The sequence below is a fragment of the Calonectris borealis genome, chromosome 1 (assembly GCF_964195595.1).
Source record: "Calonectris borealis chromosome 1, bCalBor7.hap1.2, whole genome shotgun sequence".
NCBI classification, from domain to species: domain Eukaryota; kingdom Metazoa; phylum Chordata; class Aves; order Procellariiformes; family Procellariidae; genus Calonectris; species Calonectris borealis.
The window spans coordinates 133,192,854-133,219,894 of NC_134312.1; the positions used below are offsets into that span (position 1 = coordinate 133,192,854).

Below are 27,041 nucleotides of genomic sequence, written 5' to 3' on the forward strand. Positions count from 1 at the left end.
TTTCATGGTGAGAATGTGTCTGTTATTTCAAGTCATCTGCTTTTAAGGAAATTAAGTATTGATAATTTGAGTTTGTATTTGAATGCCTGAATAACTAGCCTGACCCTTTGATCTGTACATCCAGCTATGCATATTAGTGTCAACTGGAGGAGAATGAATACAGTTATGGCAGCCAAATTTTGGACACCAGGATGTTGAAAGAGCTGGCCATCATAAGGAGATGCGTTTGCTAGACTTTCTGGGAAGCATTTGTGCCATCTTTCTTTATGAGTTTTAATTTAGGTGCACTAAATTGGCTGTGGAGAAAGTTCATTTTTTTCCGCTGCTCTTGACAGGGGATTTATGATCACCTATTTAGGTGTCTAAATAGATGGTGTGAATACCCTTTCGCAGAATTCCTTGTTTCATCTTCTGATCCATAATTATTTGAACCTTGCATGAGACAAGGGATGCTAGCATTTAACGGTCATGTTGATTCTTTAAAGAATCTGGTATAATGTAATTTTTCCTTTGTAATTCCACCATGATGTCAATGTGACATTCTCTATGTCAATGTGTACTTCTGGCCTGGAATCTGAAATCTATCAGATGTCTGGCCACCTGTAGCCATGAGGCTGTGGTTGTGATTGTCTCTTTACATTCTGTACTAGTCTGTGTAATCAGTGTTGTACTTACATTCCACAGGAACAAAGGCTATATTTACAGTCATTTCTGCTATAGCCAACACAGGTAAACAGTTCAAAGCCAAAGTGGAATCACCTAAATGGACTGGTCCATGTGGATTTTGAAGACTATCCGGTGTCTCTCCATTATAGGCAGAATTCTCTGCAGCACTCAGCTATTGCTTCTCATACATACCTGCTGTCAATACAGTGCATTCTGAAGTCTGGGTTTTTTTGCAGATTTGTGGAGTGACATTTTCTTACACTGGGTTAAAAGTGGCAATTGGCAATTTAATTCTCATCTAAATAAGTAGCATACTCTGTATTCCACAAACTACTGTGATAGAGAGACAGATAACAGATGTTATATATATGTAAATACTGTCTTGAGAAACATGTCATCTGCATGAAAGATGTTTAGGTGTGTGCGTTCTTTTTCTTCAGCTTTTTCAGACCCTTAGTGGTACAATTTTACCTGCTCTGCTTTTTAGTTAACACATTCCTACTATGTGACATAATACTGATGTCCTGCTGTCAGCTGGGTGGGGTAGGAGGGGGCAGGTGCTTCACTCTGCTAAATTCAGTACCTTCATGCAGTATTATGTGCGCTCCACAGCTCTTGGTTTCCTCGTAGAAGGTGTTGAATTTGACTTCTTGAATCGTTCCATTAGGCTTTTTTATGACATTGGCAGTTCTTAGCTTGTAATTGTTTTGTTCATTGTAGGGTACATAATATTTCTCACCACAGCTGGGACATCTAACACAAGGTAGATGTAAGTAGAATGACATGTTTAAAGGCATGTCTGTTGTCTTTGAATTGATTGTGATCTGTCACACTAACTGTGGTTGTTTGTCATTTGAAATGCTTGACTTAGATTCACAATACATAGACTAAGGTGGGTGTTTAATTATTTCTGCACGTCAAAAATATTAGCTTTATGAGTTGATTGATCTTGGCAGTTGGCAGATCTATCAACTATAAGAACTCGTTCAAGACATTGGTTTTGGAGTTGTGGGGGTTTTTGTGGTTTTTGGTTCGGGTTTGGGGTTTTTTTTTTGTTTTGTGTTGTTTTGTTGGTTCCCCCCTCCCCCCCCCCCCAGTATAATTCATAGCAGTATTCCAATAATGAAACTTTTAAGCAGTTTTTCAGGCAAGAGTAAAACCTTGTAATTGTTTTTTCAATCTTGGTGACTTTCAAGAGGGAAATAATTTAATCAGTAAAACTGGATAATTTCAGTTCGTCTGAATTTTTAAGTTCAGACGAACTAAAGTGGTTGATTACTGCAAGTATTGTGCTATATGCGTGCATACATGATACTGTGCTACTTATTCTCTCCTTATTCTCTGAAATAAGATTAAATGCCTCACTCCTTGGAAATAGAGGGGAGGGGGGAATCCTGTATAACAGATGGGGAAATGAGGCTCAACAGCTTAGTGACTCTGTCTAGCATAATTCGTGGGGTCTGTTCTAGAGGTAGGAGATGAACTCTGATTTCCAGGGACCTACTCCAGTGGCTCAACCACAAAGTTACTGCTAGCTCATTCTTATCAGTAACCGTTACCATATGTTCCCTTTGATGCAAGGAACCCCCTGTGGTGTATGCTTAATGCTCCACTTAACTCTTTTTGGAGGAGATGTGCTGCTTTTTATTTATTTATTTATTGAGTGAAGCAATTCAATTGTGTAAAAAGTAGCACGTGTCTTCTGAATACATTATTATTGTCTAGGTCTGTTTTCTGACACAATTTCTAAGGTTCCATTTAATTTAATTAATTAATTAAATTTCTATTTAATGTTTAATTTCAAGCATTAATTTATCGGAACATGCTTAAGTATATACAGAAGATGTGAAGAAATGGTATGTTGTGGTGATTTTAAATGTCCAGCGAAACATAGCTTTGAAAAATAAAATCTTCTTTGTCTTGCAGGCTCAAAAGGTGGTGGTTTCAGGATGTAATCAGACCACGACGAATATTATTTGTATTATTCCTTACATAACATGATTGCCAAAATTAGTTACTGTTAGAACTTAGACTTGCATGTTAAACAATTTTTTTCACTTAAGGGGCAGTCTTTCTCCTCCTGTCTTCCAGCAGTTGACATTCGTTGTATAGTCACCTTGGAAATCCTGAATTTTAGGAAATAGTGAGGTTGCTCCATAGCTTAGTCTCTCTTCTTAGTAGAATTTATTAAAATAGCTAAATGACAAAATGAGCATAAACAAGTAATGCTTTAGCTGTCTTCAATATTAAATTTCAGCCTTTGTCATCTATCATGCAAAGAGATTCTAAGAAACCGACTTGTGTCTGAAAACCTGTGTCTGCATTGGAAGGAATTGCAGCACGCAACCTTGCTGTGCCCGTTGGCTGCCCCTGACTCATGGGGGAAGGACCTGGCACATACTCCCATGTGTGTGCCCCAGTCCCCTTTGGAAGAAGCCCAGGCAGCACAGGGCATTTTGGTGAGCCTGGGACGCAGGAGGCACTGAAGGTGAAGCATACCTGCCTTTGTGTGCAAATACAGTCTTGGTAATAAAATTTGTATATTATCAAGTGCTAGAGTCACTCTTAGGATAATGTGTGCAAGCAGAGAAGGAATTTCTTTTATTTTGTATGTGCAGCAATGATTGGATATATTGAAGTGATTTCTGCGTATGTATTTCTTCTTCCTCTGGAGCAGATGAACAGAGAATAGGTGGTGTGTTTTTTGGTTGTTTTTGGGGGGGGGTTGTTTGTTTGTTTTTTCTTTTTTACTAAGGCTGCTGGATTGATGTGTCAAGTGTAATAGTTTACCACCCATATAAGTAGGGAACTGAATGAAAATTTCACTTCCCTGTTTTTTGGGGGGTTTTGTTTCCCCCCAAAGGTTTAGGGTTTTTCCTGAACAAATGAACATACATGGTTTGGAGCTTGTTTTAGCTACAGAAAGTGGTTGGCCTGGACAAAGATTTTATGATACTATATGTCTGGCATCTTGGATAATGCCATGGCACTTGTCTGACCTCAAGCTGAGTTAATTCAGAGAATTAAACTCACCGAGAGCTGCAAACATTTTTTTTTTAGTTTCCTTTTCTGACCTGACTTCGCACAGGGCTGGACAAATGCCTGTGCCAAGGAAAGCATCGCAGTGGAGGAAAGGGAACTGCTTTTCTGTATTGTTAAACTATATTCTTGAGTCATACTAGATAAGAAGAAGGTAGCAGTGTAAAGTAGATAGGGTTTACGAAATCACATAGTTAAAGTTGTCCAAGTAGCCCAACTTAAGGAAGTTTGGCTTTGTACCTAAATGATCTGCATGTTAATGGCTTATATCTGAGGTTGATTGTCTACAGAGAGGCAAGTTTCAACGTCCTGCTGTTTCTTTTAATACTCAGCAAAGGAAGAAGTCAGTCACCTTAGTCAATAAAGTTTAGAATAAATTGCGTGGAATTAATGGAACTTGAAGTAACAAAGTTTTATATAAAAGAAATACTTGCAGTATTTTTATGTTTCATAAAAATAAAGACTCATCTTTATTTTTTTGTTTGACTTTTTAAAAAAATTTAAGGAGTTTTTAATACTTGTGTGTACTGTTTTTGACATAGTATATGCAAAATATATTGAATATATGCTATGAGAGAACAGCTAATGAAGTCTTAAGATGATAGCTCACTTCTACTTACATATAATAATTTTAATCAGGTCAGGATTTAGGTAAGTGCTTTGGATCTGTGTGGCTTCACAGCTCAGGAGTTAGGATTTGAATTAATGACTTGTTCCCTACTGAAGCCTTATATTTTAGTTAAACACTGGAATAGATTGTGAAAACGCCATTACTGAAGATTTAAGAAGGGGTTAGACATAAATGTCTTGTGAGCAACATTGTAGGAATAGCTGATCATGCCTTGGTGCACTGAGATAGATTGGATGACCTCTCAAGGTCCTCTCAGTCTATTTTCAACTATTTTTCTGCGGACCTACGAATTTTTTCTCAGGGTAGCTCATAGCTGCTTAGAATAGCAAATTTGAGCGTGTACAGTTCGAAAGGCTTTTGCTGAATGTAGTTCCACGCAGTGCCTTGTGTTGCTAAAAGTAAATTTGTTATGAATGTTTCAGTGGGAATACTACATTCTGTGCTGCTTTGAAACAAGCCAGAAGCATTGTTACAGCTTTACTCAATTCAAGGATCGCATGGTTCTTGAGCTTTATCTGTCAGTTGAGAGTCCCTTGAAAACACCAGAGTGTAAGTGCTCAGATCTATACATGGCCAGTGTTTTAATGACTAAATAATAAGTAGTACCAAAAGTTCTTGAGTGTTTTGAAATATTTATTTTTGGTATCCTAAACTTTATTTCAGAAGGCTTAAAGGGGAAAAAAAAGTTTTTTATTAAATCCTATAACTGTGGTTAAAAGTTGTTGGGTGAGTCTGGAAGTTTTGGTAGCTGAAAACTAGGAATTACCTGGGATAAATTTCAGACTTATCCAGGTAATTTATTTAAATTATAATTCCAAATCATAGCTAAATCATGGCTTATGTTACTCATTGGCATGTTAAAGCTTCTAGATAATGATTTTTAAATGGTGTGATTCAGATGTCTTATCTCGTCTGCTTATTTGTATACTCAAAACATCATCGTGCACTGATATACAGTTCATAATTCTTGATTTGTCCAATTGTTAAGTCTAAGAATATAACACTTTTTTTATTATATCTTAATTGAGGGGTATGGTTCTGCTAAAAGGCAGCAAGTACGGAAAAGTCAATAGTTATATAATACACTGAACTTCGTTAATAATATAAAACTGGTTACTAACTTATATGCTCAAGCCCAATATTAATAATTAGGAAATGTTGAGGTTAATGGCAGAAGAATTATACCAAAAGCTATAACTGGTATTAATTTCATGAGGGGTTTTAAAATAACTGACAAACGTAGTCGGGTAAAAAAGTTTAAATATTTGGCAGAGAGGCTACTTAAACATCCCAAAATAGTCTAGCAATAGTCTAAACAAAAAACAGAGATGTTTTGGGGGAGGAAGAAGATATATGGTGATGTCTAATATTGAAGAAGATTTGCAGACAAACTTACGTCCTTCAGAAAAAAATTCTATAAAGTTCAGCAAGGTATGTCCAAATTAGCAGAACTTTGTTTGCAAACAGAACGTGAAAATAGAGATACTAAACTAAATCTAAAAACTTCAAGTGTATACTATCAGTAATATTATTGATGAAACTAATGGGAAAAAAAGGAAAAAATGAGTACTACAGGAAACATAATGATTTATCCACTTAATATTTCAATGAATATGGTTTAGATACCTGTAAAAAAACTGTGTGATGGGAACAATGGGTGCTGGACATTATTATTAAAATAAGATATTCTGCACCAAATTGGTAAGTTCAAATTGCTGTTATGGATGCTAGGTGGTGTATTTTACATACAAGATTACCCATATGGGTCCAGAGCTAATCAGAAGGATAGATAGGAATAGCATTAGGTTTATTGTGCAGGTGCCCAAAATAGTACAATTTTGCCAGACTTCTGAGATGAGTTAGATCTCTTGCAGTAAATGTTGGAACCATAATTTTAAAAAAAAAAAATTTACAGGGGACATGAAGACTGTAGATCAATATATAATTGTAGTGTGTAGAGTGCAGGATATTTCCTGCTTCACAAAAAGTGGTTAATTGATTGTGGGTGGGATGTGGACTACATTTCTTGATGTACTCTTTTCTTACAAAAGATTTAGTATGATTAAATTTTCTCAATACCAATACCCTAACGTATGCCATTACTTGCTACCTCTTGGTCCCTTCCAGTACAGTTACTTATGGGTGTGCATTACTGGTCAAGAAGTGAAATAATCTGAATGTAAAAAAAAAAAAAAAAAAGCCTTCTTTGAACTGTCTTTTTGCCAGGAAAATCAAGTACTTGATTATATCCTAAGAGTTCAGTGGGTTTAAACCTGTAATTTTTGCTTGCTAGGAATATTGATGGTTGATTTCCTGTTTTGTAGTTGATTGACTTTTGTGTCAGAGGTTCTGTAAGTTCATATGGGAGACATTCATGTACCAGCTGCCTGATGCAGATTCCCTGATGTTTGTCTGCTTTATGCTTAGTTAGGGAACCTGTAGGATGTCTTTTGTGTTCCTGTCCATGTGCCTTCAGGAAAACTGCAGGAACCCAACTGTGTTTAAGTATTCATTTCTACCAATTTAGTCAAATGTGGCAACAGGTTTAAAAGCTTTTGGGAGTGAAATTTGTAGCTAACTTAACATGACTGCTTCCACTGGAAAACAGAATAGGAAATGGAATTTGAGTGGATTGGAAGAGCATTTTGTAGGTTACCTTTATAAGGGACGTGCACCCTCCTTTCGTGGAGTAAATTGATTGCTGATGTGTTTAGGTGCAAGTGGGAACTTTCTGTGGACCTTTTCTGTTATTTTTCTTATAGTTCTCTTGTGCTGTCATCTGAAATATGTTCTACTTTTGGAGCCAGAGTACTAGAAATAACCAGATCTTTGATCCATTCTGCTTGCTTAGTATCCCACTACAGGAGGAGTGCAGCTGAAGAAAAATCAAGCTCTAGAGTCTCTGTCTTTTGAATTAGACCAAACTGTACATGTGAAAGATATGTTCAGCCTTCTCTTAGTCTGTGTTCATCAGACTATTATATCTAGTCCCAATCTGTTATGTCACTGAGACATACCCCTGGTTTTAGTTAAACACTAGAGCGAACCTACGCCCAGTAAAATGGAACCTATTTCATTCGCTCACCTCTTAAGCATGCTGCTGACCTCCTCGCTCCACAGTGGTTTAAATATTGCCACTTCCAATAGGAACCTTTTGGCTTTACATTTTAACTCATAAGGAAGGCAGTACGCTTTGTAGACTTTCTGAATACACAGCTGCTTTCCATTTAATAGTATCATATACCAGCAAACCATAAATCATATATACATATTCTTCTTTACCTTACATGGCTCAGACTGTTCTGAGAAAAACTGGTTCTACCATCCAGTGATTCCTTTAGCATAATCATTGCTTGGGTAGACCTATTTAAAAAGATCTTGCTAATCCAGTGATTTGGCTCAGACATGACTGCATGGCGCACATGCTGATTTCTTGAGTTTGTTCCTAGTTCCAATAAGTGTGCTTGGAATGCATTGCTTGAATTCAACTGAAAAATAACTGAAAGCAATGCAGGATTAAACAGGAAAACCAGATTGTACAAAACAATTAATTTGTGTTGCAAAAGCTTGCTGTGTTTTTTCTGGTAGACTGATAAAGTGTTGAAAAAGTCAATGAGGTTAAAGATTAGAGCCTTTTTAAAAACAGAGGTTGATCTTGCCTTTTTGTCTTCAAAGAGAGGCTTGTCTCAAGTTTCTGATGGTGTGTTCCACTTTCAACTATGTTTCAGTTGCCTTAAAATAGTAAGCATGAAATCTTAAATCTTACTGTATAGTAAAATCTTAACCTGCAGTTAATGTACAGTATTATTCAGTGGAATGATTGTTGTAGCAGGAATCACTATTTCTGAAAATCTGCATGTGGAGTGACTTTAGAGACATGGCTTTGATACACAAATTGCCCTATTTTAGGCCCTAGAGTTTAGCCATCATTAGTTGTTAGGACGTTATAGACTCCTCCTTTCCGGCTAAAGTCAATTGTCTTATTTGTTCTACTGTTTTTCATCTCATTTTTTCCTATTGACGAGATACTTTGGAAGCTATCTTGTAGCATGAACAGAATATAGAGATGTGTAGCTAAAATACAAATGTTAATTTAATTTAAATATATGCCATAGATTTGAGAAAAGGGAAAGTATGTGACTTGTGGCCTTGATGGTAGTGATATATGTATACACAATATGCTTCCTTGTAAATAGGCTTTATTAAAAACACTCATTTCTGTTATTTAGGTAAGCTGGTATTTTTATAGTCTTCTATGTGATAATTTCAACTTTTTATGTATCTTAAGGAAGGATAATACAATATTCACTGCTAGTACACTATAAGTAAAAGATGCTACAGTGAGGGGAATTTAGGCTTTTTGGACCATCATCTTACCAAATTAGCCTTAGCTGTGCAACTAGAAGGTGTAATGCTGACTGCCTTTAACTGAGACAGCTTATAAAGATTATATTCAACTTTATAGTAACCTATAACATGTGAAGCTGACTTCTTACTAGTCCTCCCTCATGGAAAGATGACTTCTAGAGTAGACTAGAGTCTCTAGTATCTTCCTAACGCCAGTTAAGATGAGAAAATGGCAGTTCTACCATGTGCCAGAACTCTGCACTGAAGACACAATCAGAAGCCCTCCCCATCCCCTTAAAAAAAAAAAAAAAAAAAAAAAGCCTGTCTCATATTTGGGCAATCCATAATTCTCATACTTTAGCTTTATCTAGCTGCATTTTTTAGCAAAAAAACGCTCAGGTGAAAACTTGGTAGAGAGCTAGTAATCATCTGAGATTGAACATTCAATGTATTTGCAATATTTGAAAACTAGAATTCATAAGTTGTTAGGATTTAATCTGTCACTTCGTCTAAAAGATTCTACCCCAGTCATGTGGAAGCTGAAAGACTATATCGGAAGTTGTTACAGAAAAATGTTAGGAAGGTTCCACACAAGAAGTCTGCTGAAAAACTGAACTGTGGGAAGGAAGATGTAGAATGAAGCTAAAATCTCTGAGCAGCTTTTATTACCTTTCCAACATCTAGAAAATATGTATCCATATGTGCATGTAACTTTATTTTAAGTAAATTAAGTTCTGAAAAAATAGATTAATTAGGCCTTATGTTCTCTAGGGAAACAATGCACAAATGAACTTAAATTCCGTGTCCAGTGTTAATGGAAAATGTAACCATTTTTAATAGTTTTTCATTTCTTTCCAAAATCATACTGAATTGCTGTTAAACTTTAGGAGCAAACTAAGAATTAATGCCCCAGGTGGTATCTTGTACCATAACTTAGGAAATACATGTTTTTCCTTACAACTTGCTAATATTCATCCTTGTTGTGTAAGCAAGGTCATTCTAAGTTTTTCTGGGAAAAATGTTTCTTAGAGATTCTCCAAGTATAGTGTCACTGACAAGAAAAAGAAAGCGTTTGTTGACCAACAAGGTATTTAAGCTTTTTTAAAATCTATATAGCTAAATTTCAAATTCAAAAGCCTATTCCTGTATGGCTTTTTAGAATGGTCCTTAGAAAAGTACAGAAAGTAATAAATGCTGGCTAATAAAATTAGCGGTGTGTTCATAATTTTAATAAAGCTATACTGTAGTTATAAATGTTTTTGAAGTAGTCATGGTAGAGTAAGGACTGATTGTTGCTACCTAAGGTTTTGCTTTTAGAAAGAACCTGTTTATCTGTTCTTTGTTATGGCTTTTTGCAGTTCAGTCTTCATCAGTTTTAACTCTTCTGCAGAAGTTGTAGTAGTGGAAATAATGTCTAGCTGTGTAGTAGTAAGGCTTCAAAGGCCAGATTGTTTTATATATTTCTTACTGTGACTTCATCCAGTTTGATAACACATGAGGATCAAAGCGAGAGTGGCATTGCGTGCCAGCAATATGCAGTCTTCCGTATTTACTTTCAATGATTTTTTTTTTAATAGAATATGGAGAAAAGAACACTTGATCCTGTAGAGTAGCATGCCATAAAAGCACATCTGCAATATATTTATTTCTGTACTTGGATTCAGCATTTCTAGTAACTTGCTGTGTCTGTTTTTTACAGAATGGACAGCAAATTGTGGATGAACCTATGGGAGAAGATGATATCAACCCACAAACTGTGAGTAAAAGATGGTTGTTATAAAGATAGATAGGTACAATATTGTAGCACACTGATATTATTTAATTTACAGGCAGTTTGCCACTAATGTTCTGTTGTTTAGGTTTACTTGATATGAAGTGCAATCTAGGATCCTGATATTTTTGAGAGAGGTTCTTTCTCACTGACTCTCTTGTCTGGTTTGGTATCCTACTGTTTGTTCTGATGAACTTTTATGCTTTCCCTAGTATTGTTGTATGATATAGGCTCTCCCTAGTATTTTTAATATGAGGTAGGCTTTCCTGTGGAAAGCACAAAGCTGAATATGGTAGAAATTATAATTGGGTTGGGGAGTGAGAAGGTTTGATAGCAAGATGTGGTTAGTTAGAGCATTCCTGAATAGGAAGGGAGATTGAGCTCCTCTTTTCTTATCGTAGCAAACCTTAAAAACATGTAGTTCTTTTTTACTGTCCACTTTTCCTAGAGCCAGCAAGCAAAGCACTTCCACTGGCCTCTGTTAGTCTCATCAGTGCATAGGTGAAAATATTTTAATCTATGAGTTCCAGAGCATGCTTTATTAATAGTTAAGGTTTCAGTTGTGGTCATGTCACAGCAAAGGATTCTCTCATGGTTAAATTCCACACGGAGTCCATTGCAGACATATGTGCACTTACTATGAAATACGATTCTTTCAGAGTGGCAGTGCACACCATAGCTTTTCTCCTTCTAGTTTGATATGCAAGGTGTAACAGCAGCTATCACCTTTGTTTTTCCATACTGTCGTAAAATTTCTTGGCAGTATCTATCTGTGCCCTTTTGTTGTTAGCATTAGTCATTTCATATCTTCCTTACTGACCTGTGTAAAACTAGATTATTTGTGTAATAAATCTTCATTAGCCCAGAAGATTATTTTTATTCCCTTTCTCTATAGAACCAAGAAACCAAGATACAAAGTTTTAGGTCTTCTTCCTGGGCTTCCCGTTGAAAAGTTTAGAAGTGTCATATTGAAGTGCATTCAAGAATAGCAAAGCTAGTCCATTGAGGCCCAAGCATTTCCTAAGTCTTTTCTCTGTTGATGTGGATTCCAGCTTTCCTCTTGTGTTGCTGGTTTGGCTAAGTTGGAGTGGAAGAGAACTTCTGTTCATTGGTTTGGAGCTGACAAAGCTAAGGGCTCCAGAAACATTTGCATGGAGATACACGAAGGTGATAGGTGTAGGTATCAATTTAGATGGTGACTTAAGACCCTTCCCTGCCTCAGATAAGACGCTAAATGCTGAAACATGCTTAGCAAAATTTTCATGGGGATGGAATAGCGAAAGGCAGAGGCTGAACTATTAATGTAGATCTTGAGTGTTTGCTGTAAATCAGATCTGGACAGTAAGCATTAGAGAGCTCTGAACTAATGCCTTGTGAAGCACACATAGGCGTAGAGTGGTCACTCTGAGCTTGAACTAGCAAGTGAACACAAAAAACCAGGTATCTATGCGTTTTTTCTTCCTTCCCAATAACTTTTTTTTTTTATTTCAGCTGTCTGTAAATTCTAGAAGCCCATACCTCATGTTCCTTTCTGCTTTCAGCTTCAATAGTCTTTAAGGGGAAGATCAAGGGTGAGGAAGGACTGTGAAACTGTAGTTCCATTGCTTTTGTAACTGAGGGGCATTAATCAAAGGAATTCTTAACCCAGGCTTCTTGAAAATAGAGGTTGCTGCTAAAGAGAAGATAACAGTCAGGAAGGTTCATTGATAATTTAAGTTGCTTCTCATCATTGATAATTTAAGTTACTTATCTTCATGTCAGACTTGCAGTTTACAAAATTTCATAATGTGAAAATACCAGTGAGTTCAGTTTTCTTACTGCAATGCCTGTGACTTTTTCTCAGACATGAAGGCAACTTTAGTGTTTACCTGTAGTTTTGTGTTAGAAGGTCCTAGCTGACTGTTAGGCCTGGTGATAAATGGCCTTACCAATGAGACATAGTTTTTGGAACTCCACATTTGGTTGCAGTTCAGGGTTCATATGCTGGTATATTGTGCAGACTTCAGTTTGTGATTAGATGGTCAAAGCTGTTTCCATCTATGCAGCATGGATATAATTACAACGCCATAGCAGTTTCTCTTTCTGCTGAGGTTGTGGACAGAGCCAGTTTAGATAATGAGTGGAGTTGCCTTTTCCATGCTTGTCTTCAAATATACCAATAATAGATGTAGCTTTTAAGCTGATGTGAAAATTAGGAGATTAAAAGCCTGCACTATATAACTGCATTGGATTCCTCCGCATACCATGCGAGGCTCTGCTGTCTTTAACACAGGGTGAAGAAACAAGGCAAGTGCTGACAGATTACTCTAAAGTAGTGCAGTGTTAAAGAGTAAGAAAGGAACAATATTTTTGTGGTTAGAAGGCAACATCAGGAGATCATTTGTTCTAATATTCTGCGTAACATAGATTACAGTGCTTACTTGAATTCTTTTTGAACTAGAACATTTGGTTTTGGGACAGTGTTCAGTTTTGGTTTGGTTTGTTAATTTATTCTGACTAGTGCCATCTCTTGATGAGAATTTCCTTGTTTTGAGTCTAACTTCACATTCTTCCTATGAGCTTTTTTGTTTTGTGTTTATCTGCTAAAATTATATTCTTTCTCTATTGTATTGGGTTTACATGACAAGGTTTTGGTAGCGGGGGGGTGGGCCACCATGCAGGACAGGGACAGTTCTTGCTGGCTCCAAAATGGACCCGCCACTGGCCAAAGCAGAGCCCGTCAACAAGGAGAGGCAGTGAGAAAGTGGCTGGGTGGGTGTCTGGCAGCCAGCCAAGGTCAACCTACCACAACTATCAAATTTCTCTTTCAAGATTTGCTAACTGCAGGATTACTTACAAGTGGTTTCCTGTACTTTCTTCAGACATTTCCAAACTGCTGCTTTTTTGGGGAGCAACCTATTTTAACACAATATCATAGAATCATTTAGGTTGGAAAAGACCTTTAAGACCATTAAGTCCAACTATAAGCCTAACACTGCCAACTAAACACTAAATCATGTCCCTAAGTGCCACATTTACACATCTTTTAAATACCTCCAGGGATGGTGACTCCACCGCTTCCCTGGGCAGCCTGTTCCAGCGCTTGACAACCCTTTTGCTGAAGAAATTTTTCCTCATATCCAATCTAAACCTCCCCTGGCGCAACTTGAGGCCATTTTCTCTCCTATCGCTAGTTACTTGGGAGAAGAGACCAACACCCACCTCATTACAACCTCCTTTCAGGTAGTTGTAGAGCGTGATAAGGTCTTCCCTCAGCCTCCTCCAGGCTAAACAACCCCAGTTCCCTCAGCCGCTCCTTATAGGACTTGTGCTCTAGACCTTTCACCAGCTTCGTTGCCCTTCTTTGGACATGCTCCAGCACCTCAATGTCTTGTAGTGAGGGGCTCCAAACTGAACACGGTATTCTATCCCGGTTTCGACTGGGATAGAGTTAATTTTCTTCATAGTAGCTGGTATAGTGCTGTGTTTTGGATTTAGGATGAGAATAATGTTGATAACACACTGATGTTTTAGTTGTTGCTAAGTAGCGCTTACGCTAATCGAGGACTTTTCAGCTTCCCATGCTCTGCCAGGTGCACAAGAAGCTGGGAGGGAGCAGAGCCAGGATAGCTGACCTGAACTGGCCAATGGGATATTCCATACCACATGACATCATGCTCAGTATTTAAGCTGGGGGGAGTTGGCTGGGGAGGAGTGACCGCTGCTTGGGAACTGGCTGGGCATCGGTCGGCAGGTGGTGAGCAACTGCATTGTGCATTACTTATTTTGTATATTCTGTCATTATTATTATCATTATTATTATTATTATTATTTTCCCTTCCTTTTGTGTTCTATTAAACTGTCTTTATCTCAATCCATGAATTTTACTTTTTTTCCGATTCTCTCCCCCATCCCACCAGAGCAGAGGGAGTGAGTGAACGGCTGTGTGGTGTTTAGCTGCCTGCCAGGTTAAACCACAACAGTCCCTTTTGGCACCCAACGTGGGGCACGAAGGGTTGAGATAACGACAGGCACTGCGGCTGCTCCAACCCCCGCAACAGGCACTGCGGCTGAACCAGAGAACCAACCCGTGCTGGTATCAGTCGCCCCTATATACAAGAAGAAATGCAGAAGAAAATCAGCTCGTTTAGTAAGGGATGAAAATGAACCAGGGCCATCAGGAGAACAGGAAGAGGAAGAGGCAGAAGCCATAAATGAGATAGTAACCACCCTATCCCTATCCGTGAGTGAGCTGCGAGATATGCGAAAAGATTTCAGCCGTCGTTCAGGCAAGCACATTTGTCACCTGGCTGCTGGCATAATGGGGCCACTAGCCTGGAATTAGAGGGTAGGGAAGCCAAGCAGCTGGGATCCCTTTCTAGGGAAGGGGGCATTGACAAAGCAATTGGACAAGGGGCGCAAGCCCTCAGCCTCTGGAGGTGACTCCTGTCAGGTGTGAAGGAAAGGTATCCCTTCAAGGAAGATGTCATATGTCATCCAGGCAAGTGGACCACCATGGTGAGAGAAGGAGGTGACGCGTGCTGAAGAAGCCCCGCTGTACAATAAATTACCAGAAAATGAGAAGGAATATGCCCTGTTCACTGATGGGTCCTGTCATCCTGTGGGAAAGCATTGGAGATGAAAGGCTGCTGTATGGAGTCCTATATGACAAGTCGCAGAAACTGCTGAAGGCAAAGGTGAATCAAGTCAGTTTAAAGAGGTGAAAGCCATCCAGCTGGCCTTGGATATTGCTGAACGAGAAAAATGGCCAGTACTTTATCTCTATACTGACTCATGGATGGTGGCAAATGCCCTGTGGGGGTGGTTGCAGCAGTGGAAGCAGAACAACTGGCAGCACAGAGGCAAACCCATCTGGGCTGCCGCATTGTGGCAAGATATTGCTGCCCGGGTAGAGAACCTGGTTGTAAAAATACATCACATAGATGCTCGCGTACCCAAGAGTTGGGCCACTGAAGAACATCAAAACAACCAGTAGGTGCATCAGGCTGCTAAGATCGAAGTAGCTCAGGTGGATCTGGACGGGCAACATAAGGGTGAATTATTTGTAGCCTGCTGGGCCCATGACACTTCAGGCCATCAAGGAAGAGATGCAACATATAGGTGGGCTCGTGATCGAGGGGTGGACTTGACCATGGACGCTATTGCACAGGTTATCCATGAATGTGAAACATGCGCTGCAATCGAGCAAGCCAAGCGAGTAAAGCCTCTTTGGTATGGAGGACGATGGCTGAAATACAAATGTGGGGAGGCCTGGCAGATTGATTATATCACACTCCCACAGACCCGCCACGGTAAGCACTACGTGCTCACCATGGTGGAAGTAACCATAGGATGGCTGGAAACATATCCTGTGCCCCATGCCACTGCCTGGAACACCATCCTGGGCCTTGAAAAGCAAGTCCTATGGCGACATGGCACCCCAGAAAGAATTGAGTCAGACAACAGGACTCATTTCCGAAACACCATGCACCAGCCTCTGGGAAAATCAAACGATACAACGGACTGCTAAAGGCTACACTGAGGGCAATGGGTGGTGGGACATTCAAGCATTGGGATACACATTTAGCAAAAGCCACCTGGTTAGTCAACACCAGGGGATCTGTCAATCAGGCTGGCCCTGCCCAATCAAAACTTTTAAGTACTGTAGATGGGGATAAAGTCCTTGTAGTGCACATAAGAAATATGCTGGGGAAGACAGTCTGGGTTACCCCTGCCCCAGGCAAAGGAAAACACATTCATGGGTTTGCTTTTGCTCAGGGACCTGGGTGCACTTGGTGGGTAATGTGAAAGGATGGGGAAGTCCGATGTGTACCTCAAGGGGATTTGATTTTGGGTGAAAATAGCCAATGAACTATATGATGGTAATTACTATATAATACTGTATGTCATCACTTCTATGATTGCTATATGTCATATCAACAGTATTACAGCAAGAATCACCCAGATTAATGAAGAATGAACTTTGATGAAACTGAGCAAAGTATAGCGGTGATGGAACCAGAACTGGATTCAGCATGCAACAATCCAATTCCTCTTGTCCTATCGCTTGTTACTTGGGAGAAGAGACCAACACCCACCTCGCTACAACCTCCTTTCAGGTAGTTGTAGAAAGCGGTAAGGTCTCCCCTCAGCCTCCTCTGCTCCAGACTAAACAGTCCCCAGTTCCCTCAGCCGCTCCTCATAAGGCTTGTTCTTCAGATCCTTCACCAGCTTCGTTGCCCTTCTCTGGACACGCTCCAGCACCTCCATGTCCTTCTTGTAGTGAGGGGTCCAAAACTGAACACAGTATTCGAGGTGCGGCCTCATCAGTGCCGAGTACAGGGGCACCATCACTTCCCTACTCCTGCTGGCCACACTATTTCTGATACAGGCCAGGATGCCGTTGGCCTTCTTGGCCACCTGGGCACACTGCCGGCTCACGTTCAGCCAGCTGTCAACCAGCACCCCCAGGTCCTTTTCCTCTGGGCAGCTTTCCAGCCACCCTTCCCCAAGCCTGTAGCGTTGCCTGGGGTTGTTGTGGCCGAAGTGCAGGACCTGGCACTTGGCCTTGTTGAACCTCATACAGTTGGCCTCAGCCCATCGATCCAGCCTGTCCAGGTCCCTCTGCAGAGCCTTCCTACCCTCGAGCAGATCAACACTCCCGCCCAGCTTGGTGTCATCTGCAAACTTACTGAGGGAGCACTCAATCCCCTCATCCAGATCGTTGATAAAGATATTGAACAAGACTGGCCCCAATACTGAGCCCTGGGGAACACCGCTCGTGACCGGCCGCCAACTGGATTTAACTCCATTCACCACAAGTCTTTGGGCCTGGCCATCCAGTCAGTTTTTTACCTAGTGAAGGGTACACCCATCCAGGCCATGAGCAGCCAGTTTCTCCAGGAGAATGCTGTGGGAAACACTGTCAAAGTCTAGGTAGACCACATCCACAGCCTTTCCCTCATCCACTAGGCAGGTCACCTTGTCATAGAAGGAGATCACGTTAGTCAAGCACAACCTGCCTTTCATAAACCCATGCTGACTGGGCCTGATATGACCATCAAAAAATTAAAAAAATTCTCTAATATTCTTTCTCTGATGCTTGTGTTACTTGGTTAAGATTGTTTTAGCTTTTTAGTGCCTCAGACCAGTATTTTAGGAATTTATTTTGCATTTATTTCTAGGTTGTGGTGAGTAAAAGGTTGCCAATAGTGATATAAAATAATCTAGTTTTTTTACACAAAAAATTACTACGGCTGCTCAGTCAGTTACAGCTGGAAGCTAGCCTTTGCTGTCTTCACCTAATAAAATACTACTTCAGCTGGTATGTGATATTCTTTCAGTGCTTCATATCTGTTTTGGTGCAAGATAAAAACTAATTTTAAATTACCACTGAAACTCGTTTAAGTTCTTCTGTTTAACTTTGCACTGAAATGGACTTTGAGCACTTAACATGGTCACTGATAATTTATGAAATTTCTCAGCTGAGGACAGCAGAGTGAACAGGCCTAGCATGTACCAGTATATCAGGTAAGAAGACAAAATATTTTGGTGGGTGTGTAAGGTATGCAAGCTCAGGACAGAGAGAGAGTTGCCATAGTTCTGTGGAGATAGAAGGTGAAAACTTGAAATACTGCATCCTTTTGCTGTGTTAAGTGTTTGGATAGTATGCTGATAATGCAAATCAGATAAGAAATTTCCAATAAATATTAAAGCCTAACACAGTTTTATCTACTTAAGGAGTCTCTCTAGTATTCTGCGTATCAAAAGATAAATTTCATTTTGTTACATCCCTGTTCTTTTGGTCAAAAGTAAAGTTAACTGACAGGAGAGTCTGAGTTGCATAACTTTGATTCAAATTTGGTAGTTTGTTTTAAGAAAAGCAGGAGTTATAACGGTACATACCTGTTTCTGAGGAGTCCAAGATGCTGTATGGTTCAAAGTCTTGCTCCTCTCAAAGGAGGAATCATTCAGTATTTGAGTTTTATTACAACGAATATACTGGTTATATCTGGCTTTATAGCTTGCTGTCAACGTTTTTTATCTGATGCATCTCATAAATGATCTGGGTCCAGCAGGAAATAAATGTAAGAACAAGTAAACAACTGGCTGAAGCTTGACCTAATGTGAAAGCTTAAGTGTACATTACTGAAAGAGGGGAAGCTATTTAAAGCCTTTTGTTTGCTACCTTTCTCACTCTTGTTCTGTCTGCCATTGCTTTCTGTATCTTAGTATCCATAGAGATTGAGTAAATTAACCAAGCAAATTAATTGCTTCGAGCTCTTACAATCATGATGCATGCTTTCCTACTAGCTAAAGCTAACCAGAAACTACAGCTAGTCCAGCAAGTAGCTGCCCATTTTGTATATATGTGAAGAGTGTATTGTGTGTGCTGTGTTCTTTGTTCCGTTCTGTTATCTGGATTCAATTTAGCTGTTAAAACACTTAGTACAACTGTATTACAACAATGTATTACCATTGCACTCTACTAGCTTAAGCATAATTATTAAACATACAAAAATACTAGGTTCCAGGCATTTGTGAAAAGTTGTTTTCAGTAATACTTTGTAAGTTGCAGAAAAGCTCATCTATATTTCTTTTTGGTAGCCTGCAAGGACTGAAGATTACTTTTTTCCCAGTACAGGCAGGAGTGTAACCTATTCAGGCTCAAACAACTGGGATGAAAAAGTAAACCCTCTCTCCAGTGGAGGTGGTTGGGTAATATTGTTACACTTCGTGTATGCTTTGGTAAAACTTTAAACAAAATGCTACTTTTAAATAAGCAGAATTAAAGCATACATAGAATTAAATTTAACTAAAGCATAAAGCGGTATATCAAAATATGCTGATCTGAATGATGAAAAACTAAATCTCAGTAGCTGCCATCCTCTTACTAAAAATACATAACTAAGGTACCTAAGACTGTAGTCAGTGGGTAGTCAAAAGGTAGTGTAAGAAATGCTTACAAAGAAAAGTCAGTAGTTAAAATGTCTTTTTCATTTATTTTTTTCTAATAGGATTTAAATAAAACAACTGTTTGCAGTCAGGAGAGGTGAAAATTTTGATCTTTGTCTTGCCAATCAGTGTTGAAATAGAAGAGTTTGTAAGGGAAACGTGATCTTGGAAAAGGCTTTAAGATACATTAGAAAAGTAATTTGAAGCATGTGGGCAATATAGTCTCTTTGTCACAGTACTGAGCTTGATCAGTCAATTATATGTAGTAATAACATTGAATTCTATATTATACATGCATGTATACTGTACAATTTACCATGAATCTATAAAACACTGGTCAACCTAAGGGCGGGGAGGGGAAGGTGTCAAGGTAACAACAGGGAGATCGCTAACCAATTACAGTTATGGGCAAAACCCATCACTCAGGTAATAATACTAAAACGGGAGTAATCTGGGGTAATTTTGTTTGTTGTGTCACTGTCTGAAAATAATGAAAGGAATGTTAAAATGAAGTAATTCAGAAAAAAAAGCATAATTAAACTGACAAATGTTTAGATTTTAAAACATTTGAGGGAGACTTCAACTGATTTTTAGTTTCACCTCAATTTATAATATTATAGCATTGTACTATAAAACTAAGAGTTCTTAGTTTCGAAAACTTTGTTTGCGTTTTGGCAGGTTGAAACACTGTTTCAGGACTGCTCCAAACTTCTGTTGGATATTGCTGTTTGGGTGCTTAGTAACAGTTTCCAATTACAAGAAAAATCATGTGTATTAATATGACCATGAACATATTTCTGATGATTGTTTTGATATGTTTGTTTTCCTTTTGCTGGCATAACCTTTACGTTTCAATTTTCTGCCTGCGTATTTTTGTCAGTATTTTGATGTGAACTCTTGCCTCTGAAGTAAAGGTTGTAAGACATAGCTAGAATTTCTTAAATATTACAGAAATATCTGGGTTGAGTATTCATAGGCTACTGAGTTTGGGATTTCTCGTTTTTTACAGACTGATACTTAATTTTAGCTACTTGGATACTTATCAGTAGTAAAACAGTGACAGGTTAGTATTTTTGTAGTTTTACTGAGAGATGAGGTATACAGTCAAGTTATTCTTTCACATTGCTTACACATTCTTGAATATATAATTATTACCTGTTCATGGAAATCAAACTGAGGAAGCTTTCTTTACAGCTATAGCAATGCAATTGTTTGAAACCATAATATTACATAATTCAGTATGACACCATGTTCCTTGTTATGAAGTAAGTTGTAGTTTCTGTTAAAGCCAGATGATAACCTGGCCATATAATGAAACAGTGGCCACTGTGTAATGCAGTGAAGGAAACAATCTGGGTTACAAATACTAAACTTGGACTTTAAGGGGGTCCATAATTCTTACATTCCTTCTAATGTACTTTACTAAATATATTTAAGTAGATATACACATGTATTTAATTCTATTTGACAGTCAAATGAATTGGTTCTTGAACAAATAACTTTCCCAAGCAAACCATTTACATCTGTAAAACTTGAATCCAGTTATTTGCTTTTCCATGCCCAGATTTTCCTTTGTAAAAGGCAGAATACCTTTTTTTTCCTCTACTGTAATGAAATTGGCAGTTCATTATCTTCAAAAGCACTGTGCTGTGCTGCAACTTGGATGAATTTTGGTAGAATCTTACAGTGAAGTGCATGCATCTTACCTGTATAAGAATGGACATAGTCCTCATGTAAGAAGTTACAGCATCCTTGTAGACAGTGCAAAGCTTTTAGTCTGAGATGTTAACTGTTAAATATCAAACCCATATAAAGAAGGCAAACCCTGGAATATTTTTTTCCCCCCAAGATGTCACCAGGTGTTGAGGAAAGGTTACAGCAAAACTTTCATTGATGTCTTCTAATGGATTTTCTGAGTAGCTTATTTTGTACTTAGTGTCTTAGGTGCAGCCCAAGATACTTTCTGGATCTTGGTCAGAAAATTGAATGATTTGAGAGCATAATCAACATCAGAAGTCAAGCTGCTTACTTGTTACATGAAGAGAAAACAGATGGTAGCCCTGAAAAGCCTGTAAACTAGCAGATGGAAGCTGCCACACCCCCTGATTAATAGAATATTGCTGCTTTGACTATACAAACATATTTATTATGAAGTGAAGTATATTATTCAGCTTCTGAAAACTCTGAAAAATAGGTCTCTGTTCCTCAACTGTTGACCTTCATCAAATGAAGGCTTTTCATTCCTTATGTGTACTCCATCTTTCTTTTTCCAGATAATTGAAGGCAATCCGTACTACAGAGCCTTGCTTGTCTCGCAGCGTAAAGACCTAATTTGCATTATTACACTTCTCAGACTGACGGTATGAGATGATTGTCAGTCTACCTAATAGACTCCACTTAGATTAAATGCTTCAACTTTTTCTGTTATGTGTAAAAGTGAGCATCCCACTGTGGCGTGCGCATTTTAATCAATAAAACTTACGGATTCCCACATGTTCTGTACTGCTTCGAGTGTTCCTCTAGCATCTTTCAGTCCTGCTCTCTGTGGAGGCTGTGAGCCCCATTCTCTTGAATGTCTGGTTTGCAAGTCTGATCCCATTTTCTCTTCGTTTTTGTAAATTCAGAGCATCCAATTTAAAAGAAGAGGAGGGGAAGATGAGAGGTGAACTCACTTTATATTTCTGTACTGGAGGACGAAATGCATTGTGCAAGTGGAGTTCTGCAGTTGACAGAACTGGCACTGACGGGCATAGCAAATCCCTTTTGTTTTGGAGACAGTTGTGTTTTGTGATAAACATGTATGATACAAATCCTTATCAAAGACTTGAAGGTAAGGGGAGCAATTTGCTGGAGCAATCTGTCCTTCTTATCACAGACTTCCCTGTTGGGGACTGCTGCCCTCTAACCTGTCTCCTTCTCATACGAAGGAATATTTAAAAGGGCAAGCTCTCTTCTCAGAGATTCTCAAAATGGATTATGTAGCATATATCTTAATGTTTCTGGTTGGCTGGTAGTGCTCTTTGGGAACCATGCTCTCTTTATTCTCCCAGAACACAAGAAATTTCTTCCACCTGCTGCAGACCCATGCCAGGTGGAGAACTATTGTTGTGAAGTAACCCCGCTGACCCCTGAGCACTGTGCTTTGTACTTCACTGGGAGGTCACATAAAAGGTTTGGGAGAGCAGTAGTAAGTAATTGTACGAATGCTGCAGTTGAAATGCCTTATTCCTGTCACCCTTAGCAGCTACAGCTTATCTGCAGCAGAATACACTCATACCCTTACAAGAAAAAGAGAAGAAAATGGTTATTTACCCACAGTATCTTTTCAGCTTTAAAGAACATTATAGTTAGTGTAGGTCTTACCACTCACTCTCCATTTCTGCTTTTAGCTCTCCTTGCTACCATAGTGTTTAATTTAGTGATTTGGAGATTCCTGATTACTCTGCTTTTAGCGCATTCATATATGTTCTTGACAAGGTAAGGCAGAGAGCTTGAATGGTCTCCCATTTATTTCTTTAAATTTTTTTTAAGTCTTCAAAGTGTAAACAACTATATTGCTGTTGAACTGCAATTCTTGAGATACTTCAGTTTTGAGGAGGAAGTAGCTGGAAGCTTCAAACAATTGAATAGAGGAAAGCTTCAAGTAATTTTTGTACCATTTATGAAATACTTGAAATCCTTGTGTTGCAGTAACCTCCTTGTGTTCAAGACGCTTTGCTTATCCTGAAACAGATATTGAATCATTTTTCATGCTGTGTTACTGCTGTTGTAGTAGAGGCTTTTTCTTCCAAAAAGGCTGTTACACACTGGACAGTAAAAAGTACATTGTGATTGAGGACTCAAGGTGTAGTAGTAGTTACTGAACGCCTATGTAATCTATAATAAAAATTGTATATATTCAGTACATAGAATTTGAATGATCCATCCCTGTGGATGTGACTTAAATAAAGACCTAAAGGAGTACAAGAGAACACAAAAAAGGCGCATTTTTGCTTGTGGGGTCCTGATAAAGCCAGGAATGAGGGGTCTGTATTTCTTCTCTGCGTTTGGGCAAGAGGGTCTTCACTCATGCTGGCGAGACACATAATTCAGGTTTTAAAGGCAAAGTTAGAAACTGATACTGTAGACAGCCAGGATGTGGTATAGAGATAGAAGCAACATGTTCTGTCACTTAAAATAAATAAATTACTGGCTTTGTCTTCTGAGGTTACTGCAATCTGAAAAAATTGCAGTAATCCAGATATTTGTTAGAACCCAATCAAGGGAGGTAGTTTGGAGGGTTGGTTTGTTTTAGTATCTTATGCAGGAAGAAGTACAGTATTTTGCTGTACGTTTCCTTTGGTACAGTCACTAAATGGAATCACCTGGATCTGTTTAGCTGAGTACTTGTATATGCCTTTGACTAAATGTTGTTACTGCCTTTATTTATTGCGTGAAGAAAAGCAGTCTTGCTCCATATTCTAATGGAGCAGGCACTGTGTAATTCAGTGTTTTTAATAAATATCATAAAAGCTAAAGATACTGTCAATATTCAGTACAATACGTCTGTACTAAATCTATAGAGAGATCAAATTAAAAACTTCATCTCTAGCTGTTCAAAGTGATTAGATTGAATTCTAATTCTTAGAAATATTTGAAGTTTTTTAAAACATTGAAAGAAAGCTCAGGTATTTTTATTGCTTTAAGAAATTTTTCACTCTCTACGGAGCAATATAATATTGGTGCATAAGTCAGACACTCGAGCTGGGCGATCCAATTAAAATAATTTCTGCAGTTTGTCTTGGCCTAACCTCTATAACATGTGTGTAGCATTTTCTATGTGCAGGATTTCAAAGGGCTATGCACAAGGTCCGTTTGGTCCTCTAACAACTCTAGTAAATAAAAATAATCATTAAGCATAAGCATACCGCATTCTCTGCACTGAAGTCTAAAAAGTAGTGATATATGATATCTTAAAATATTTTGTAAAATTAAGTTAAAATTCATAAAAATACAATTATCACATGTAGGACTTAAAGTAGTTGCTATTCTGCTTAATGAGTGAAATGTTGCATAGTAGCATGATTTCTGAAATAGATGTTGATCTTTTTTGGGAACCGGGAATAAATAACATCTGCAACAGCATGTTGCTGTCAGGCAATCTGTTTAAGTTTCCTGTGCTGATCTCTGTAGCATCAGCAACATGAGTACCGCTGCTGCCCGGTTTTTCTTTACCACGGGGGGGGGAGGGAATTAAAAAAAAAAAAAAAAATCAATGTGTCTCTTTTTTTTTTTTTTTTTTTGGACCTTTTCCCCCCCCTTTCTCTCTCCCCACCCCCCAACTGTGTCTGACTTGCCTGACAGGAAATTTTCTAATTGCCGGAACAGCTGGTCACAGCAAAAAACACCAGGGTTGGTCTTCCCTGTTAGACTTATGATCGTTCAGTCAGAAAATCTAAACATCATGGTTTCTCAGTCATGTTTAAGTTTCTGGCTCTACGTGTTCGTTCTATTCGGGTGAGCTTAGTTTCTTATTTAAAAGAATAAGGGAAAAAGGGGAAATTTTATTTTAATTAAACTTCTAATTTGAAAGCAATTTTAGTCTTTCACTGCTTTGGGATCAGTGCTGTTTGTATACAAAGCCTTTTGTATTTTCTTTTAAAAAAAAAAAAAGTTTGTGGTGTGCTCGTATTTTGTAGAAGTTTTTAAGGTACCTGTCAATAATTTAGCCTTATTGGAAAATTTTTACCTGTATGTAAATGCTGTAAAACTTACTTTTTTTCCTCCAGAAATGTATGGGCTTAGCTGTATGTTAAGTTTTCTCACTGAGAGTCTAGTTTTATTAAAAATGTTTGTATTTTTAAAATTAATACTTAGTGGTTATTTTAATAGTTACATTTTCATGTAGTACTTTAACTGTGTGGAGTGACAGTTAAAATAACTCAGGCTTATTAATATCTTACTTCTGAAAATGGTATTAAGAACAGTGACACTCTTGCTTATGTTACAGTTAGTTATGGTTATTTCAATTTTTAAACGATAATTTAGTCATGGCAGACAATTTGTATAATTTGTCTTGTTGAGCATATATTTAAACATAAAAGTTTTTTTTTTTAAGTTGAAAAAAATCTCTAGTGGAGAACTGTGTTATACTGAGCACTGTTTCTGATCTATTTAACAATACATGTAAACATGCAATGTGATGGAGCATTTTATCGTTGAAACTCAAATCACTTTTCATGTTTCTCCTCCTGTAAGTCTGCAAATACTTTTCAGTGAAAAAAAAAAAAAAAAAAAACCTCCCAAAAAAAACAACAACAAAAAACCCCCCACAAAACCTTCTTGTGTACGGTCTTAACATCTTAAGTGAAGCAGGTCTACTAATTTGTAAATAAAAGGGACAGTAATTTAACACCTACTAGCTAATGTACTGATTTAAACTTTGCAATATGTGTTAGAAAATGAAATTGAATTTGCTTGCCATAACTGAAACACTAAAACAAGACATGCATGTAAAACAATAGAAAATAGGCTGCATTATATACAGGTTTTTAAATGTAAACCTTGTAAAATCAACATTTATCAACTCATAGTCCTCAATTATAGTTCTTTTTCACAGGCAACATGAAAGGTATTTCTTAGAAGTCTCTGATCAAAAAAAATGACATTATTTTATCTACTTATGGCAGCTTGATTATATTGTCTTTAACATTCTCTTGATTTGAAAATGCTAGACAGTGTAGCCCATATAAATTTTAGAGTATATTTAGGATATTATCTCAGTAAAACAGAAATCATAGCTTTCATAGATTAGTGCTGAATATGCTCGTGGATTTTTGTTTTTTTAACTTTGAATTATTTTTTTTAATTGCGATGCTCTGAAATGTTAGGGCTTACAAAGTAGGAACAAAACTTGTATCAAAGGTACTGGGAAATGAAAGTTCCACCCAATGAGTATTTTTTTCCGGTGCTGACATGCACAATCTCGTTTATGAGATAATTTCATGGTGTTTGATCAACAGAGACTTGCATTACAAAACTGCTTTTGGTGACCAACATTGAGCTTTTAAAATGCTTATGGGAATTCCTCAGCTTTACCTGCTAAACAACCTACTGCTCACAGTTCCTTTGGGAAGGAAGGACTAGAGCCCTACTTCTGTCCTGGCTTTTGTATTTTCACTCTGAGGAGGGAAAGTATCTTCAGAATTACCCTCCCAGCCTGGCCAGTCATGTTTATCGAAAGAGCTTCATCTATCCTTTGACTTGTTGCTCTGGGATGGAACTCATTCTTCAAACTCCTATCTTGCTTCATCTGTAACACCAAAAGAATGGGAGGAGTTCAGTCTCGGTAACCGGGTCTGCAGTCTTCATTACATGAGTGAGTTGGCTATCTGGAACAAATGTGGACATAGATATCCTTCTAGATCTCAAAACTGTAGTTGTAGTAGAAAGCCAGGAATGGAAAAGAGTAGCAGGTATAGAGAGTAAGGAATAAATACAGTGATTTTTATCTTTAATCTTTATTCCCTATGCATTGTTTTTCTCTAAGAGACTTAACAATTTAAGAATTAAAAAAAAAAACCTGAAACTAAACATTTGCAAATAGAGTTTGCTTTTAGGAAATCCTATTTTCTGTCAGGTTAAACAATAGATGCCGTCTGCAACAAGGAATTT

The 27,041-nt window shown here is 38.1% G+C and overlaps 1 protein-coding gene across 3 annotated transcripts in view; it reads left to right on the forward strand.

The window, feature by feature from the left end:
• RPS6KA3 (ribosomal protein S6 kinase A3) overlaps nucleotides 1–27,041 on the forward strand; it is an 84,225-nt gene that overhangs the window by 3,213 nt on the left and 53,971 nt on the right. For 2 of the 3 annotated variants that reach the window (XM_075175075.1, XM_075175083.1), the window contains exon 2: nucleotides 10,383–10,439. In XM_075175075.1, coding sequence (XP_075031176.1) covers nucleotides 10,383–10,439 — 57 coding nt within the window. Of the gene's footprint in view, nucleotides 1–10,382; nucleotides 10,440–17,018; nucleotides 17,436–27,041 lie in introns of those variants that run through there. The other variant, XM_075175090.1, reaches the window with a different exon arrangement.